At 34.3% G+C, this 18,571-nt stretch overlaps 1 protein-coding gene across 3 annotated transcripts in view; it reads right to left on the bottom strand.

Annotated features, from left to right (window-relative positions):
• Window positions 1-18,571, bottom strand: part of LOC127941641 (teneurin-2-like) — a 260,234-nt gene that overhangs the window by 75,460 nt on the left and 166,203 nt on the right. For 2 of the 3 annotated variants that reach the window (XM_052536945.1, XM_052536946.1), the window contains exon 2: window positions 113-338. In XM_052536945.1, the coding sequence (XP_052392905.1) occupies window positions 113-338 (226 nt within the window). Of the gene's footprint in view, window positions 1-112; window positions 339-13,683; window positions 13,796-13,831; window positions 13,894-18,571 lie in introns of all 3 variants that reach the window. The other variant, XM_052536944.1, reaches the window with a different exon arrangement.

Raw genomic sequence — 18,571 nt, 5'->3', positions numbered from 1 at the left:
TTATCGACATAACACATAATATGTAGTCAGTAAAGATTTACAAAATCTCTATAACTTTCTAAAAAAAATGTAAACTCTAGCAGATGTCTTTTGGTGTTTTAGTAAAACTTACCGTGTCTCCAGCGGGACACTGCTGTTGAGAGCCCAACTGTCCTGGAGCTGGACAGATTCAGGGGTGGAGGGTCCATCTGGCGGGGCGGCAGTAGGTGCGTGGCTCTGCGGGTTCCTCCGGCTGGCCTGGTTGCTGCGATTGAGGGAATTAGCTGATGACTGGTGGTGGTTGAGCGGGGGAGGCAGAGGAGGTCGAAGGGAGGTCTGACTGTGATGACTGGACGCACCTGAAAGAGAGAGAGAAAAGGGAGATTAATCATAGATCATCTCTTCTTTTATGGTCCCTTATAGGATGCTGTCTGTAAAATGCTTTTTAGACCACAAATTCCGAACATCAAGTTGTTCAGGTTACTTTTATTCAATGGAGCCGTAATCTGTTTATTGTTCAGTAGTCATGCGTGAAACACTTGTAACTGAAAGGAGGAGAGGGGAAATGCTCCACATTAACAACAGAGAGAAGGATCAATCATGGATAATATGATCTAAGCAGACACAAAAAAATAAGACTTTGATCAAATCTATTGTTAGATGGAGAAATAAAACATGTCTGTTTTTTTATTAGATTAAAGTCTCAGAGTATGAAAACAAAAATACATTTGTATCGCCTTCTAGCTTCTGACATGCTTGCTACAAAAAAGTGACATTTACAGTTTACTACAGCGATGTATTATATATATATATATATATATATTAGGGCCGGGACTTTAACGCGTTAATTGAGATTAATTAATTACACAAAAAATAACGCGTTAACTAAGATTAATTAATTACAGAAAAAAATATTCCCGCATTTTTAATAACTTATTTTTGCACCGCGGAACATTTCTCACTGGATGCGTTTCGGCGGACCGATTATACTGAAGCACCAACTAGCGTTCGCATATCACCGCAGCACATCGAGCCTCAAGTATCACCTCAATGCCAAACATATAGCAGCTAGCGTGGACTTTACACTTTATGTTCAACTATGTATTATTTTGTTGGTGCAACAGTTTATGTTGGAATCTTTATTGTTTTGGCCAAGTTTATTGAGAGTTGGACTTAGTATGTTATGGCCTCTGAAGCAACAGAGAGATGTTTTCTGATAATCAGTGTTTCCAATTTCCTGAATGTAATTGACAGTATTGTGTTTTACTAAAAAAAAAAAAAAAAAAAAACACTTTACAGAAGGTTCCAGCACCTATAAGCTTCCTGAATTTCTGAAATTTTCTATTTCTAAATTGTTTCTAAATATGCTATTGCTACACTTAATGGCAAAAATTGCACTGGTCTGCTAGACTTGGTTGAACAAAAATAAACTATTTTGTTGCTTAAGCTTATGTATTCAGTCATTATTCAATGGTATACTATAAATCCATGTGAAAAAATATATTTCTCACTGTTCTCAGGTCAAATATTTATATGTGATTAAAATGCGATTAATTTCGATTAATTAATTACAAAGCCTCTAATTAATTAGATTAATTTTTTTAATCGAGTCCCGGCCCTAATATATATATATATATATATATATATATATATATATATATATATATATATATATATATATATATATATATATATATATATATATATATATATATATATACGTTGAAAAGTCATCAAATGGTTGTATTTTATCACAGTACAGTTTATTTTCACGAAACATGTGAAAATAATCAATATTTTATAGAAACCTAAGAATATAAAAATAACAATTTAACAATTTTTAAATAAAAATATAATATTAAAATATATTAATTCATAATATATTCCAATATATAATATGAATACTAAATATAATTAATATAATATAATATATTATAATATGATATGATTACTATAATATAATATAATATAATATAATATAATATAATATAATATAATAAACCTTCTTAATTTAGAAAAAATTGCAATAATAAGAGAATTAGCCTAGTCCAGTGTTTTACAATTTAGACATGTAAAAATGTTCATTTTCTAAACTGTTAATGTTAATGTAAACATTTAGTGTTTTATCGTGCAAACTTCTCAGCATGTTAACAACTGAGATACACAGCAATTTTGCAGATTTCACAGCACAAAATAAACTAAAATCTTTGCCCCACCTGACGGTCTCTGAATAAATATTGTATTCAAGCGTCTCTAGTGGTTTAACAGATGTGTCTATGTTCCTGAGAATATAACGTAAAAATTCAATTATCCACACGCACTACCACAAAGGCCTGGGTTTATTTCTGTCATATATTCCACCTTTATTTGTTTTTCTTCAACGTAACGGTTGCAAATAACACGGCGAATATGATAATGTGTTTCACACCCTCCACCGCACCTCTCAACAATGGCGCATGAGGTCAAACGGAAGCAAATTCTTCGAGGTACCTGTGAAAAGAAGGGAAAGCAAGGGATTCAAAAGTGCCTTTGTGTCCCTTAAGAAGAGGTTCCGAGATGAAAGAGGATTTTAGACCAACGGGAGATCGGCTACGGTCTGAGGGCCAGGGCTGTGTAATCTCTCTACGTGCAGTGTGTCAGAGCACTCTCAAAACGCAGCGCGACAAAACCCAGCCGGGTACAAAGCCCTGCTCTCTCAGCTAACAGCGCCAGAGGAACTCTGGAGGAACTCTTCGGCTCCAACAATGGTGCTCAAAACACTGGATTATCGCCCAATGACATGCCCATCAAAACCAAGCCGGCCACTTTTCATATACTGGAACAAAGGCAGGAAGGAACGAAGCGTCATTCCTTGTTTTTTCAAAGCGACCTGGCGTAGTCGACCAAAATTGATGCGACAGGCGCAGACGAAGCGCCTTCTGAATGGGCTGCTGTGACAGTGGCCTTCAATGGGCTTGTGGGATTCTCTTCTTGCTCACATGTGAGAACGGCACGCCAGGGGTCTCGGTGTGAAGCGCTGGAATCACAGAGGGACAATGGGCCGCTCCTGTGCTTCCATTCTACAGGATGTGGTGCTCACAGCCGGAGAACAGAGCTAAAGTCAGTACAGTAATGCAGAGATTACAGGCGACTACTGTTATTAGTACAGAGTTATGTCAAAGAGCCTAAATACAAAATCTCTCACTGTAATGTGCACATTTTACCCAAGCAGGAGGTAAAAGACAGGGGGTCGTTTAAGATGCCTGTGGAAAGATGTATTGATTGCCAGGGTGTGTAGCTATGAATTTGCTGTCTAGAACATTCCTAAATGAGTGGACTATGGAATGGAGGTCAACCAACTGTGGATTTTGTCAATAACAATAACTAAAAAGGGGCTGATAACTGAATAGGTTCAGAACAGATTAATCAGTTGTTGTTGTTTGTTTTATTAATAGTATGAATTTAAAAAATCCCATTCAATAAAAATAGTTCTGGATAATAGCTTAACCATGACGATGTTTTGTAAGAATGCTTTATCACTATTGACACTAACAACTGTTTATATTTGATTGTCATGATGTACTGTATATGAATGTTGCACAAGAAAGGGAGGGAGAAAAAAATTATATAATTAAAAAAACTTTAAAAACATTTTAGATAGCATTTTGTATATTACACAGAATATCAATGTGCCCTAATATCTAAGTTATATCATGCGTATGTTTGAGATTCATATAAATTATCATGTTTATGTCTTATGTTATATAAAAATATTGTCAAAAGGTATGTGTTGTGTTTTTTGTTTTTTTAGTGTTGTTATACAGTAAAACCCTCAAGTGCACAGAAAAACATTGTTTATATGAAATAAAATGAAAACTACCAACTATCATCACTGATTTTTGCCAATATCAATAGCTCCTATTAATGCCAACTACAATTATTTTATTTATTAGAATCAATATATCAAACTACATAAAAAATCTAATAATAATAAAAACATCTAATAATAATAATAATAAAGCATCTAAAGTGGGTCTTCTTTTGTAATACAGACAATAACCAAATTTCACCCTGGTGTGGTTTATGATTGAGTTCTGAGAGCTTTATGTTGGCAGGGAAAGAAGGTCACAGATTCCGCTCTTCTGCAGCTCGTTCCCTCTCAAAACTTCCGCTTACAACACGGGCTTCATAATGCTCGATTTATTGGGACACGAAACAGCTGTGAAGCTATTCTGTCCTCCGTTACAGACATTCGTTTAATTCCTACCAGCCTCCATCACTTTCTCTTTTCACGTTTCTTTCTCCCTCAGCTTTCCGTTCTTCACCATTTAGCAGTGTTTATGAATAAATGAGTTTTGATTCGGTGAGCGAACGGCGGAGGCAGACAAAATATGCGACAAGCAAAACAGAGGAAGAGACACTATGTGGGTTCAAAAAAGGCCTGTTTGCCTAAATGGAAACTTCCTGCTCTTCCCGCCAGCCTGTTCTACAAAAACAAAGATGCATTTACATTCAAGGCATATCAATGAGAAACTCTTACAGGGGAAAATATAATTTATTTGGCTGGTAACACTTTAGAATAAGGTTCCATTAGTTAATGTTAGTTAACTACTTTCGTAAACATGAACTAAGCAAGAACAATCCTTCTACAGCATTTATAAGTCTTAGTTCATGTTAATTTCAACATTTACTAATGCATTATTTAAATCAAAAGTTGTGCTTGTTTACATTAGTTAATGCACTGTGAATTACCATGAACTAACACTGAATAACTGTATTTTCATTAACTAACATTAACGAAGATGAATAAATACAGTAATAAATGTATTATTCATTGTTTGTTCATGTTAATTAATACATTAACTAACATTAACTAATGGAACCTTATTCTAAAGTGTTACCATTTGGCTTCCTCTGGCTAGACCGTATATGACAACCACCAATATTTCAGAGCTTCACTGAGTGGGAGTACGGGAACCTTGTCAACAACATGTTCACGCTGTCATTGGAAGGTATGAACGCAGAATTAATATACAAAAATATCTGAAACTATTAATAATAAAAACAAAAATCCTATGGAAGAGGATGCCGCTTATTTATAAGGAAATCAAGTGGAACAAAATATCTTGCCCTGTCCCCAAACAAACACACACACACACACACACATGCACACAGACACAGACACAGATTATATCTAGCTAGTTTAATTTACATTTACAGAAACAGGAACAAAAGAAATACCTACATAATCTGCAAATTATATTGTAACAAGCAGATTCTGATTATTTTCAAAATTTTGAAAACTGACAGTTTATTTTATTTGCTCACAATGTATTTATTTTTTATTATTAGTAGTAGTAGTACTCATTTATTTATTATCAATAGTTATTATTATTTTGTATAAACTATTTATTACTTTGTTATTACTATTTCTAATTCTGTATTATATTTATTTTTTTATTTTATATTATTTACTATATATTTTTTTTTTATTTGACTCTGTACAGTAAGTTGAAAAAATTACGTCAGCTTTAACTTGAGCAAGATCATTACTAAAAAGAGTGTAAAAAAAGAACAGAAAGACAGACGCTAGAGAGAGTGAACGGGCCAGAAGAAATGAGCTGGTGCTGGTTAGACAGGCGGAGGAATGGAGGCAGAGACGTGGGACAACAGCTCTGCGTGGTGGCTTCTTGTTTCCAGCGCATGGCAATGGTGAAATGACTGCAGCCAAGCTTTGCTAGGCTATAGGCCACACCATGACAGGGATTAAAATAAATTGCCCAACATGAGCGGTGGGAACGGTGGAAAAACAATAGGAGTAAAAGCATAAATGTCAATTTGGAATGATAAAAGACACAATCTAAATGTGGCAGGAGGAGCCTGGAGACAGAGCGGGGGTAATTGAGCTCTGTGCTATAGAGTGGAGTGTTTACGGAAAGAGAGGGAAAGAGAAAGAGAAGGAGAGAGCAATGAGGTGTCATGATTGGTGGCCAACCACCTTCTGTCGTTCATCCATCCTCAGACTAATTCTTCACGCACCAACCGCCATTTTTTTTGCTTCTGTCGCTCGACAGATCTGGCTAGACAGTGTATGACAAGCAACAATATTTCAGAGCTTCACTGAGTGGGAGTACGGGAACCTTGTCAACAACATGTTCACGCTGTCATTGGAAGGTATGAACACAGAATTAATATACAAAAATATCTGAAACTAATAAAAAAATTATAATAATAAAAACATAAAAATGTGCAACTGCAATGCATTTGAAAGTCAGAAGCTAATGTCTTCAGAGCGGGGGCAAAAGCAATGCCCTATTTTGGTGCAACCAAATGTTACAATCTATCATGATATGAATGTAATGTATTTTCCTGGAAATTCAACCAATAATGGTTTATATACTACCACTCAAAAGTTTGTGGGCAGTACGGTTTTCTTTGATATATTGTGAGAGTTTATAATGTTACAAATATTTCTATTTTTTAAATAAATGTTGTTCTTTTGAACTTTCTATTCATCAAAGTATCCAGAATATGTATTACAGTTTCCACAAAAATATTAAGCCACACAATGGTTTCAATGTTGATAACATTAAAAGGATAGATACTCCGTCCCAAAATGAAAACTTTATTCTTCATTAATCACTTACCCCCATGTTGTTCCAAACCCGTAAAAGCTGTGTTCGTCTTCGGAACACAATTTAAGATATTTTGGATGAAAACCTGTCACATAGACTGCCAAGTAAATGACACGTCAAGGTCCAGAAAAGTATGAAAAGTATTGTCAGAATAGTCCATCTGCCATCAGTGGATCAACTGCATAGTTATGAAGAGATGAGAATACCTTTTGTTTGCAAATATATCAAAAACTTTATTTAACAATTTTGTCTCCTCTGTGTCTCTCCACATCACCGTAGCGCCATTTCTGAGAATATGATCTGAACACAACCAGACAAAATATGTTTTCTATATGCATTCATGCTTTGATTTGAAAGAAAACAGCCCATCCATCCTACATTCAGCTCATATTCTCCAAAATGACACTATGGTGATGTGGAGAGACACAGAGGAGACATACAAAAAGTATTTGCATCGCTTCATAACGTTATGGTTGAACCACTGATGGCAGATGGACTATTCTGACAATGCTTTTCATACTTTTCTGAACCTTGACAGTGTCTTTTATTTGGCAGTCTATGGTACAGGCACAAGCCTCCCGTTTTTCATCCAAAATATCTTAAATTGTGTTCCAAAGATGAACAAAGCTTTTACGCGTTTGGAACGACATGGACAAGCGATTAACGACAAAATTTTCATTTTCGGGTGGAGTAACCCTTTAAGACATATACTGTATGTTTTGAATGGTAGTGTTTAATTACCATGTGGTAATGCCTCTGTTAAAATTTTTTTTTTTTTTTTTTTTTTTTTGACAAGGACATCCTCTCATTTGATTATATTTATTTTTATATTTGGAATTCACTGGACACACATCAAAAACGAAAATTATTTTGAATGATCAGTCTAGCATCAGTAAAAAACAGAAAAGTAATACTATAAAACTATAATAAATTGTTACTGGATAAGCCTCATGGGCTTACTAATACAGACAACACACAAAAACATGCACACATGACTTGGCAAGTGACAACAACTATACTGACGTTTTGCTTTGCAACACCCTTGGATAATAACTTCTTAAACTATCACGTTAAGTGTAACATCATTTCTGGCCAGTTAATTTAAATTATTTTCCCCATTTTTTTTTCAATTGCTTGAGAAGACTAGATAAGGTTTGTTTAGTTTATTAACAGAACAATCTCTCTAAGAGTATTTCAAGAAATAATCTAAATAAAATATAAACGATATTTAAAACTGACGGTAATTTAAAAAAATTATGTAAATCACACTTTTAAAGTTCCCCGATTTTTTCTAGGACTGCAAGAACCACTGTGCAATACAAACTGTACAGCAAAATCACAAAATACCAAATGACACACGTTCATGCCACTTATCCCTGTTTCCTACAGGAAACACTGTCTTGACATATGAAGTGGTTTTATTCTCAGTAAAAGTCAGATCTGCATGCAGAGAGATACAGTGAGATCAGCTGACGTCTCCCTCCTGTGCTACTGAAGAACTGAGGATTGAGAACGGACAAAAATAGCTCAGTGCTGGACACCAACTGGCCTTTCCTTCCTCTTCATCTTAGTCCTAGGATTTAAAGCTGAATTGTGTCATTTTTTAATATTTCGCCCATTCCAGTTTAATATACAGGTGATATTTCATATACATTTTGTAGGTTTAAAGGGTGAGTTCACCCAAATATGAAAATCTGGTCATTAATTACTCACCCTCATGTCGTTTCAAACTCGTAAGACTTTCGTTCATCTTGGGAACACAAATTAAGATATTTTCGATGGAATCTGAGAGCTGTCTGGTCCTGCATAGACAGCAACTCAACTGAAATGTTCCCAAGTCCAGAGTGAATTAATCCATGTGACAGCACTGGTTCATCTGCAATTATACGAAGCTACGAGAATACTTTTTGTGCGAAAAAATAAATACATTAAAAAACGACTTTATTCAACAATCACCCTAGTGCCATTTTGGAGAATATCCACTGAATCTACACTATGTTCTATGTTCTGTGTCAGCTGCGTCACACCGATACGCTGTTTTTGTCAGATAAAATCACAACAATGTAGGAAACAAACAAATGAGACAAATTGTTGAATAAAGTTGTGTTTTATTTGTTTTGTTTTTTCGTACATAAAAAGTATTCTCGTAGCGTCGTATACAACTGCTGTCAAATGGATTAATTCACAGATCTCCTTGCTACGTTTCTGGACTTGGGAACCTTTCAGTTGCGTTGCTGTCTATGCAGGGTAAGACAGCTCTCAGATTCCATAAAAAATATCTTAATTTGTGTTCCGAAGACGAACAAAGGCCTTACGGGTTTGAAACAACATGAGGGTAATTAATGACAGAATTTTATATTTGGGTGAACTAACCCTTTAAAGGACAGTTTACTCAAACAGTTAGTAGAAAATTATATTGAGAAATCCCTCAATACATGGAATTACAATACACTGTCTCAATACAATGTTGAATTGTCAATTGAATTCAATGGTCACCAAAATTGTTTAGTTATTATTGTTCTTCAAAAGATCTTCTTTATTTTTGGGTAAACTGTCCTATTGATTATCCTGAAAAGGGTAAACGCAATTATCAATATCAATATATTAATTATATATCGATATATCAATTACCACTATCCAAACAAGCATAACAGCTGCAGCTCAACCAATGGGAATGGTGCCTGAACAATAGCTGATGGCTGATTCTTTTTATTCATTTTATAAAATATGCAACTTTATGAGCAAGAAATAGAGCCATTGTTGGTATTCTGAACACATAGTTGGGTCAGTTTCAGACACTTGCCTACACTAATTAGGGAGTAATGACATCCTACTCTGATTACAAATGCCACCCAACGCATCCTCCACACTTACAAATACATCACAATTACACTAATTATACCGTTAATGTGTAGGTACCCTAATATATTATTTATTCAGACGCTTGACTGACACAAATGAAACCATTTTATTCTCCTCACAGCTGAAAACGTAGCGCTCAAACGTTCAAGCCATAAAACAAACTTCCACCGATTTCCTTATTACCGGTATTTCCCACAGTCAAAACACTCCAGAAATAGCGAAAAGAACAACACAGAAACTAGATATGAATTATTTATCTGCGGCATTAGCACGCTAAGAGTGAAGCTCTTTCCAGGCGCAGTCAGCGTCAAGCCGCACAGAGGGCTGGAAACTGGGCGAACAGAGTGACTCGACAGGGAGAGGATGACAGAGGAAGGAAAGTACGCGACTGCCACAGAAACTCTGACGGGAACGGTGGAGAGCGATAGAGGTAACTGCTGAGGGAGAGAGGAACGGAGAGCAAGTGAACTGACAAGACAGGTCTCCCAGACGCACGTTCAGTTCTGGTTCTCGAGCACACCTCGCCCGCATGGATGACACCTCTGAGACCGAGAGGCTGGAGCACTACCCGCCTCACTGCAGAATAATCACACACACATGCACGCGGAGGAGAAGAATATCAGTGCATACCAATTACTCTCAATTCAGGGGTGGGAGGAACGGGGCGCAGTGAGCATTGCTGCCACCTCAGACCGGTGATTTATGTTGGACAGCTTGTTTGCCACAGCCTTACTTATACAGCATATCAGTACTGACCATTATTATAAGTAGTACTAGTATTGGACAGAATTCAGTCTTTCATTCATTCATTCATTTTAAAAAGTCATTTTCATTGCTAGGTATACAAATTTCAACATTATAAATCATTAAATGCATGTAGGACATCAATATAGAAAAGTTGGCACAAACAATAGCTGATCTTTTAAATGTTAGCCAATAACTAAATATAATTAGCCATTTTTTTCATGCATATATTAAAGCAAATATCCAAAATATATGCAGGATACAACTTCTTGTTTTTTAAATCACACATATATTTGATTTAATTTGCTTATGAAAACGTTCTTTTGATGTGCAGCAACAATACAATAAAGTTAATAAATATATTAACTTCAAAGCAAATAATAAAGCAAATATAGTAAATTATAGTTTAATATAGTAAATATTATAGCCATAATAAAGTTAATATTAACAATGAAATAATAATTAACAGCTACTGTAGGCTATTGGCCATAATTTCTATAGTTGCATAAGAATAGAGATAAAGCAAGAGTAGAGCTGAAAAATTGTTCAGTTATTTTTCATTTTTTTTTATTTTTAAATTTCAACCATACTTGTTATCGTCTAAAACATAAAAATAATAATTATCAGCTATCATATCTGCCAAATTATGAGCATTAAGAATGAATAGTCTGTGCAGTAATGATACTGTCGATACTGATGGCGAATCATGATAATTCATGCATGCTTTTAGGTGACCGTGATATACATTTTTAAAGGAATAACTGTTCAGCATGTTCACCCATATATTAAATATAAAATTAAATGTTAAGTGTTTTACATGCACATAGGAGCCAATGACTGCCTGGTGTCATGTAATGAGCCTTCATTATGAAAAGATTACTGAATATAAAAGCCAAACATCTGTGGTATATAATAATGCCTTTCTTAAACAAAGATATGTCTATAATTCCACTTCTATAAAATTTTGACCCATTTCACGAAGGAGCAGCACATGGTGTAAGATCTGTCTTATAACTGTTACGATGACTGATAAAAACATGACTGGTGTAAATTTCTATCTGGTGTAAGTTTTTATCATTATGCTTGTTTTTAAAGAGTTTGAAAGACTCCTAGTTATAACACTCGCAACTTAAAGGTTTGAGAGCTTAAAAGAAATCACCACAGCCTTCATAAAATTACTATTTTTATGTTAGGTTCTTGCATCTTGCATCTTGCATCATATCTCGAGCTCATTGATTTATTGCCCAATTGTAACAATGATTTTAGTATAATTATAAAGCATTATTCTAAAAATTAAGTTGCTCCGGATGTGTCTCAGCGAAGCACCTATAAGTATTACAACAGATTAGAGTACACTTGATTAAACACACACAAACATACTATGCCATTTAGTTTTAGTTTTTATTTTTTATTTTTATGTATAGATGCACTAAGAATTCAACTATGGTATATAATCATAAAGCAAAAAAAAAAAAAAAAAAAAAAAAAAAAAAAAAAAATATATATATATATATATATATATATATATATATATATATATATATATATATATATATATATATATATATATAAACAAAAAAATACAAAAATAAAAAACTTGAAAAAAGACCACATTAAATAAAGTAAAAATAATATTCACAGTGACATAATGTGCCATTTCTTACACATGCATTCACTGAAAAACTGTGGATTAAAAAAACTCTTTTACAAGAGACATATAAAGCTTCAGAAAACAACAACACTAAATTATTCTTGGTGTCTTTAATATGAGAATTATATTGTCTTATGATCGAATTAGTACAGTATGTCTGTACAAATTAATTTGCACAGGCAAATAAGATAAATATAATTATACTACTCTGAATTCTAGAAATGTATTGGAAAATAAAATAAAAACAAAATACATACTTCAGATTAACAGCAACAACAACATTTAATAATAATAAAAATAATAATTGCATTATAATACAACGGGGAGTATTTGGGAGTATTAGAAATAAAAAATACAAATATATAAAGATTATCAGTGTAATCAGATGGTTCTCTTTCATCTACGTTTAAAAATAGAAGTAGCGTTACATTTTGTTGAAGAGTTTAGAACAGGAGGACTGTCAATACAAGCGTAAGGAGAAAAAGAGAGAGTGTACGAGAGAGAGGTAGTCGGGGGAAGCGCACAAAACCGCTGTGGCAGGCCGAGGGTGTCAGAATTGTCTCAGATCTTTTCCCGTGGCAGACGATTTACTGTACACAACCTCAACACCCACCCAAACGTAACATTTATTTAGACTTTATTATTGACATTTGCTATTTATAATTTTACAACAGCTGAATGGGTGTTAATAATAATATGAGCCAAGCGCTTAAATATTTGTGTTCAAAGTCATCAAAAAGTGCACCCGTGGTTCTCAGCTAAAGAAAGGGTTGTGAACTTGTGATCCAAAAATGGTTCAGCAGAATAAAACAAATGCAAACACAGACAGGTTGCATGACATGCCCTCATCCTTACAACAACAACAACAACAACAAAGTTAGATACTGTGCTTGCAAAAGGATAAACATTGTTTGTGCAGAACACAATGTGCTTGTGCAATTATCGGCTGCAGAGAACATAAAAAACCTTCAAATGAAAGAAACATTTAAAAATTACAGATAGAATTACAAAAAAAAAATAATAATTCTAAAATGGTTTAAAGAAATAAAATAAAAAATCATCATTTTGTTTACAGAAATATATTTATTCCTTTTTTTTCAATCAACAATTTTGATACTGTGTCAGGTTGTCACATAGCTTCTGATTTATATATATATATATATATATATATATATATATATATATATATATATATATATATATATAATTTGGATAATATATATAATACAGTGGTCTCTTATTATATAAATTAAAGCAAATGTAAATAAATACAGGATGCCATTTTTCCAGCTACCAAAATCAGTGCATGTAAAGTGTTTAATTCAAAAGTGAAAATAATATGAAATTGCTTGTTGCATGATAATACAGGAAACCACACTTCACTTTGAACTCTGAATTACACTTGAGTGATGTAACACTTCTCGAACCCCTGGAGAAATCTGAAGCTGGACACTGAGAGAACACTGTGATTTTAGTAATGCTCAGGTCATTGATCAAACCTGAATCATTTTTGTGCACAGTTCAGATTTGTAAAAAATGTAACCTATAATGTTTTAAATAAATCTCCCTGTTAAGCTGACCATGATTGATCATTTGATTTTAATGGAGAAATGTTTTTCAAAATATTTTTCATAATATTTCAACATGATAAATAATAATTGTAGGCAGTCTTTAAAGAACATTCTAATGATCACCCTAATCTAATTTACACCTTATTTCTAAAATGTGGCTTATGGCAGTGGGACAGGGTTCATATGCAGGATGGGTCAGTGTCGGTGGAGGGAGGGGCTGAGAGTGATAACAGAATGTGACAGTGCAGTGACACACTCTTACCGGTGGTGGGGGGCTGTGCACGGAGCAGGTAGGAGTTGGGGGAGAACTCGTCTTCGGGAGGGGGGTCCAGTATGGCATGGGATGAGCCGCTGTCCAAAAGGGGCATATGACACTCCCTGATGGAGGAGGCGGCCTGATGCAGGGGGGCGGAAGGGGGAGGAGGGGCTGGTGGGAGCAGACTGGATGAAGGCGTGGGAGGGAGGGGGCGACCTGAAGGACACACACACACACACACACAGTGGGAAACGTGTGTTACTTTATGGAGTGAAACCGTTGCGAACTGATGAAATTCCAACCAACTAAAGTGAATCACAACCATTTTATTCAATTCTCGGCTGCTTGTAAATTCTCATCTTAGATGTTTAGCATTTATATTCCACAAGACAAAATAATTAAATTTTTAATTAAAGATTTTAATTAAAGTTTTAATTAAACTGATACTGTTAAAAAATGTAGATTCTCTTGGTTCCCTATCCTTGCAGACTTTTGTAACAGTTCCGTTTATCAATTGCTGCAAGATGTTACAGTCACTGATACTGATACAATGATACTAATGAGCATGATTATAAGAGCAGCTGTAGCATAAACCCAAAAGCACTTATATTAACAGATGGCTATACACTATATTTCTGAACTATGTCACCAAAGACACTTTCTTCCACATCTGTTTCAAGTAACCGCATCAAGTAAACTTGCGACTTGAGTCAGGCAAACAGGCAAACTAAAGAAAACATAAATCAAATCTCAGAAATGGAGCATTGAGAAGCTTGTAGAATAAATACCACATTCAAAAGAGAGAAATGAGAAGCTTTGAGATGCTCTAAAAAACCTTCAACTCTAAACTAAACTAAAAGCCGTGGTCTGAAAGGAGGTCAGCTTTGATGTGGCTTTTAAATGAATGAATAGGCTATGTACAAATAGATATATAATATACTCTCTATATGCATTAGGTATCCATGATATAGCGAAAAACAATATTCAGTATTTTGAAACAATCTTCAATATTTATGTATTTGCTATTCAACGGCTTAAAGGATTTTTTTTTTCTTTTTTTATTCAAAGGGAGCTTTATTTTAACCAAACAAGCACTGTAGCCAATGTAATGTAATCATTTAAGAATTATGTTTAGAAAGTAAAACTGAGCATTTCTTGTACTAAATAAAAGTTCTAAACAAAATAAATAATAAATATGTAATCATTTCAATATATTCAATCATTTAATTTCACTTATGTGCACCAACACACATATATATATATATATATATATATATATATATATATATATATATATATATATATTTTTTTTTTTTTTTTTTTTTTACATGGGATAGAGTAAATATTTGCCAATGATGAAGCTAACACTGTTTTCACTAGTGACGTTTAAAGCTGAGATGATATTAATATCCATCTTACGTAGACAGACTGTGAAACTAGACTAATGACACCATTCAAGCTTAATGACCAAATAAAAAGCACTAAAAACTATCAAATCATCACAAAATTCAAGATGTTGGTTGATTTTATATTGCCAGTGAAGTCACTGTGTATATATTATGAATCTTCAATGCATACAACATGGAGCTGCAGTGTTTTTCTCTTGGTTTGGCTGATGGTGGTGATGACACAAGCAGAAAGGGATTCAGATACATGATCAACCCATCAAGCACATGCTGGGTTTGTGATTGGGAGCAAGGCCAGCTGATGTATTCTGGACATTTTACCACCCCATGCCACCCGCACTCGTGTGCAGCCAACAGTCAAAAGAACTGCTGTGCGGAGTGGAACTGTGTCATCAGGGCTCTCCATGTCATGTCTACAGTGACTAATTTAATCAATTCCTCTGTCTGTGTCTACGATACCATCCAGCCCTTCTGTGGACATAAACCACACACACACACACCAGATGTAATGGCTCTGATTCACTAATAATTATGAACAAGAGCTCTTTCTTACAGCTGCGTAAAACACCTCAAACAGTAATTTAATAAAGGGATTCATAAAATTCAAATTTTTTTGAAGTACTCTGTAAGAATTTAAGTTTTTATTTGAATAATTAACAACACATTCACATGTTCATGGTCCTTTGATTACAGTTAATGGTCACACGACATGCAGGTAAACAAATAAAATACTGAATCTTTTTTAAGTACGTTTTTTTTGTTTAATTATTTTTTATTGTGAAGTTATTCATTTTAATTTTGCATAGTTAACTTATTAGCTTTTCATCAACTACGGACCCATATTTTGGAAAACCTGGCTTAATAAAAATAAAATATTTTTTAAGAAATAATAATAATAAGCAATTAAGTCAAACTACACAATAATGTTTTCTTTTCAGGAATTCCATTGTTTCAATAAGGCTTTTTTTCATAATATTTTTTTTATCTTTTTTACCTACTTAAATATTTCAAAGTGATTCAAATAATTCCTAAATTACGTTGTGCATAAATGTATTAAAAAGCTATCTAATATCAGAACAGTTAAATCAACCTGATATTTTTTACTTTATGCCCACATAAATATCAAATGAATTTTAATGAAGATACGATATAATATTATTATAATATATTATATTATCATAGAATCCTAGAAGAGGTATATTCAAGCAACTGTGCATATAAATGCCATTGTTTTACGTATTTCTAAATGAACAGATGCAGAAAAGACACAAAAACAAATGAGTGTCATATCATTGACCTACGTAAAGAAGTAACTCATTTCTGTCAGAAATCATTTGTACAGACAAGTATGTGCGCACACACAGCTAGTCACCCTGTGATTATGATTTCACATCATAATTCACATGAGTGACTGAGAAAAAGAAAATCACTTTATTGTCCACCATCAAAGGTGGAAAGACGGGAGAGGACGCAGTCAGACTGTGGGAAAAAGAGTGACAAATCACCCCCTAACAAGCGCAATTTATCACTCACACCACACTCGCCCTTTCTCCTTTATCTGCCGTGTACACAGAGCAGACACCTGTGGCAGGCCAGGAGACACACACAAACAAGAACTGCAAACCACACACTCCCACACACAGGCGACTGTCCTCTGCGAGTGTGAGCTGGCAGGGCTTCAGGCTGGAGTGCGGCGGTTAGCTCTGTTTCAGGACTGATCCACTCAAGCAAACAGTGGAACTCCTGCACAATCCCTCTTTCAAGCCCTCTCACTCATTCTTCATTTTTCCTCTCTCTTTCTTCTCATCCCTTTCCTCGGTTACGCTCTCTCTCTCATCTTTCCTCTTGATCTGCTGCATCTGCGTTCACAATGGTTCGGTCAGTGACATTTGCGGAGATTTATCATATCAGTTTCCAACACAACAAACAAAGGCAAAGGAGGGCTGTGAGCACAGAGGGGGGGAGACATTGAGCGTCACCCGCACAAAATGGGGGAATCATAAGTCATGCATCATCCGAGCGGCACATGAGGCCGCCAAACAAAACAAATGTCACTGCCAAGATTTTCTCGCAGAACACAATCAAAGCCTACGAACTCCCAAAATAACTACAATACTCAACTGAGATATACTCTAACATGATGAAACACGTTGTTGTGATTTAATTGGTCAGATTAAATGACCTCATTAATGCCATTTTGCTTACCGATAGTAATTGCAGCTCACAGAAAGAAACACAGATAACTCTATAATGAAATGGAGTTATTGTGGAAAAGGAAAAGCAATAATCAGAGGTTACTGTTGCATTGTGTTCCATAGAAAAAGAATGTGTACATTTGTAGAGCTAAAAAAAAACAACAAAAAAAAAAAAAATCTGGTCTTATTGGAATTTCAGGTGTTTGATTGACTTGAAGGTGTCTTGATAGAAATTCAACATTTAAGATCTCTTATGAAACTCTAGAAGAGACGACTGTGAAATGACTATAGAGACAGAATATTTAGCTTTATTTTGTATTTATTTATTTATTACAATTTATTATTATTATTATTATTGTGGCAGTGGTGCTTTAAAGGGGATTTTGGAGATATCTTCTTGGAGTAGATTTTAGCATGCTGTGCTTTAGTGTGCAGTACTCCCAGCATGTTAAGGACGTTCTTTGAGAAGTTGTGTCTCTAAATTCATCCATTTTAAAGCACCACCGAAATCACAGCTTGCAGGGCTGCAACTAACTATTATTTTGATACATTTCTAAATTATTTGGATTAAACGAATACTAAAAGGGACATTTTATTTTCTGTATTATATATCAGATTTCAAAGACAGAAAATAATTCTTCAGATTGCACCCAAACATGCAATGAGGCTCAGAACACAGGAATAACTAATACGAAAACAGAGCTCCGAAGTCTATTGGTTGCATATAGTTAATATTATTATTATTATATTGGTGTGAAAGTAATCCTTCTTATCAGAATATGTAAAACAAATTCATCTTACAAAAAAGTATATATACTTTATATGCATATTTTGAATAATTATACTGCATCACATGACTATGCATGTATTAGCAACAGTGAATATTTTTTTATTAGAAGAAGAAGGACAGGGGTTTGGTATTAGTCTTGTGATTGCTACTTAATATCATTTTTAATTTGAAGCTTGGATAAGTGTAAATAGATCTTAAGTTTGATTTTTGTCGACAGACTGTTGCTCTGCAAGTTTATGGTTTTATGTGTTAAATCCTTTGTTGCCAATCCCTATAGAAACGGTGGAGAATGGAGAAAGATTATGTACCACCATTACAACACATATTGTTTTGCTGGAGCATCATTTTATTTTTTATATAATTCACCCACAAATTTTTATTGTGTATATCCCTAATTAATAGGGTATTTTACTTAGGTGAAAAATATAAGCAAAAGACTGAAGCAAAAGTCTTTATTTGCTCTCCATTTAATCTCATTGCTGTCTAGGCAAATCAGATCTAAT

Source organism: Carassius gibelio, chromosome A21, assembly GCF_023724105.1.
Source record: "Carassius gibelio isolate Cgi1373 ecotype wild population from Czech Republic chromosome A21, carGib1.2-hapl.c, whole genome shotgun sequence".
NCBI lineage: Eukaryota > Metazoa > Chordata > Actinopteri > Cypriniformes > Cyprinidae > Carassius > Carassius gibelio.
This window is presented reverse-complemented; position numbering and strand designations above follow the sequence as displayed.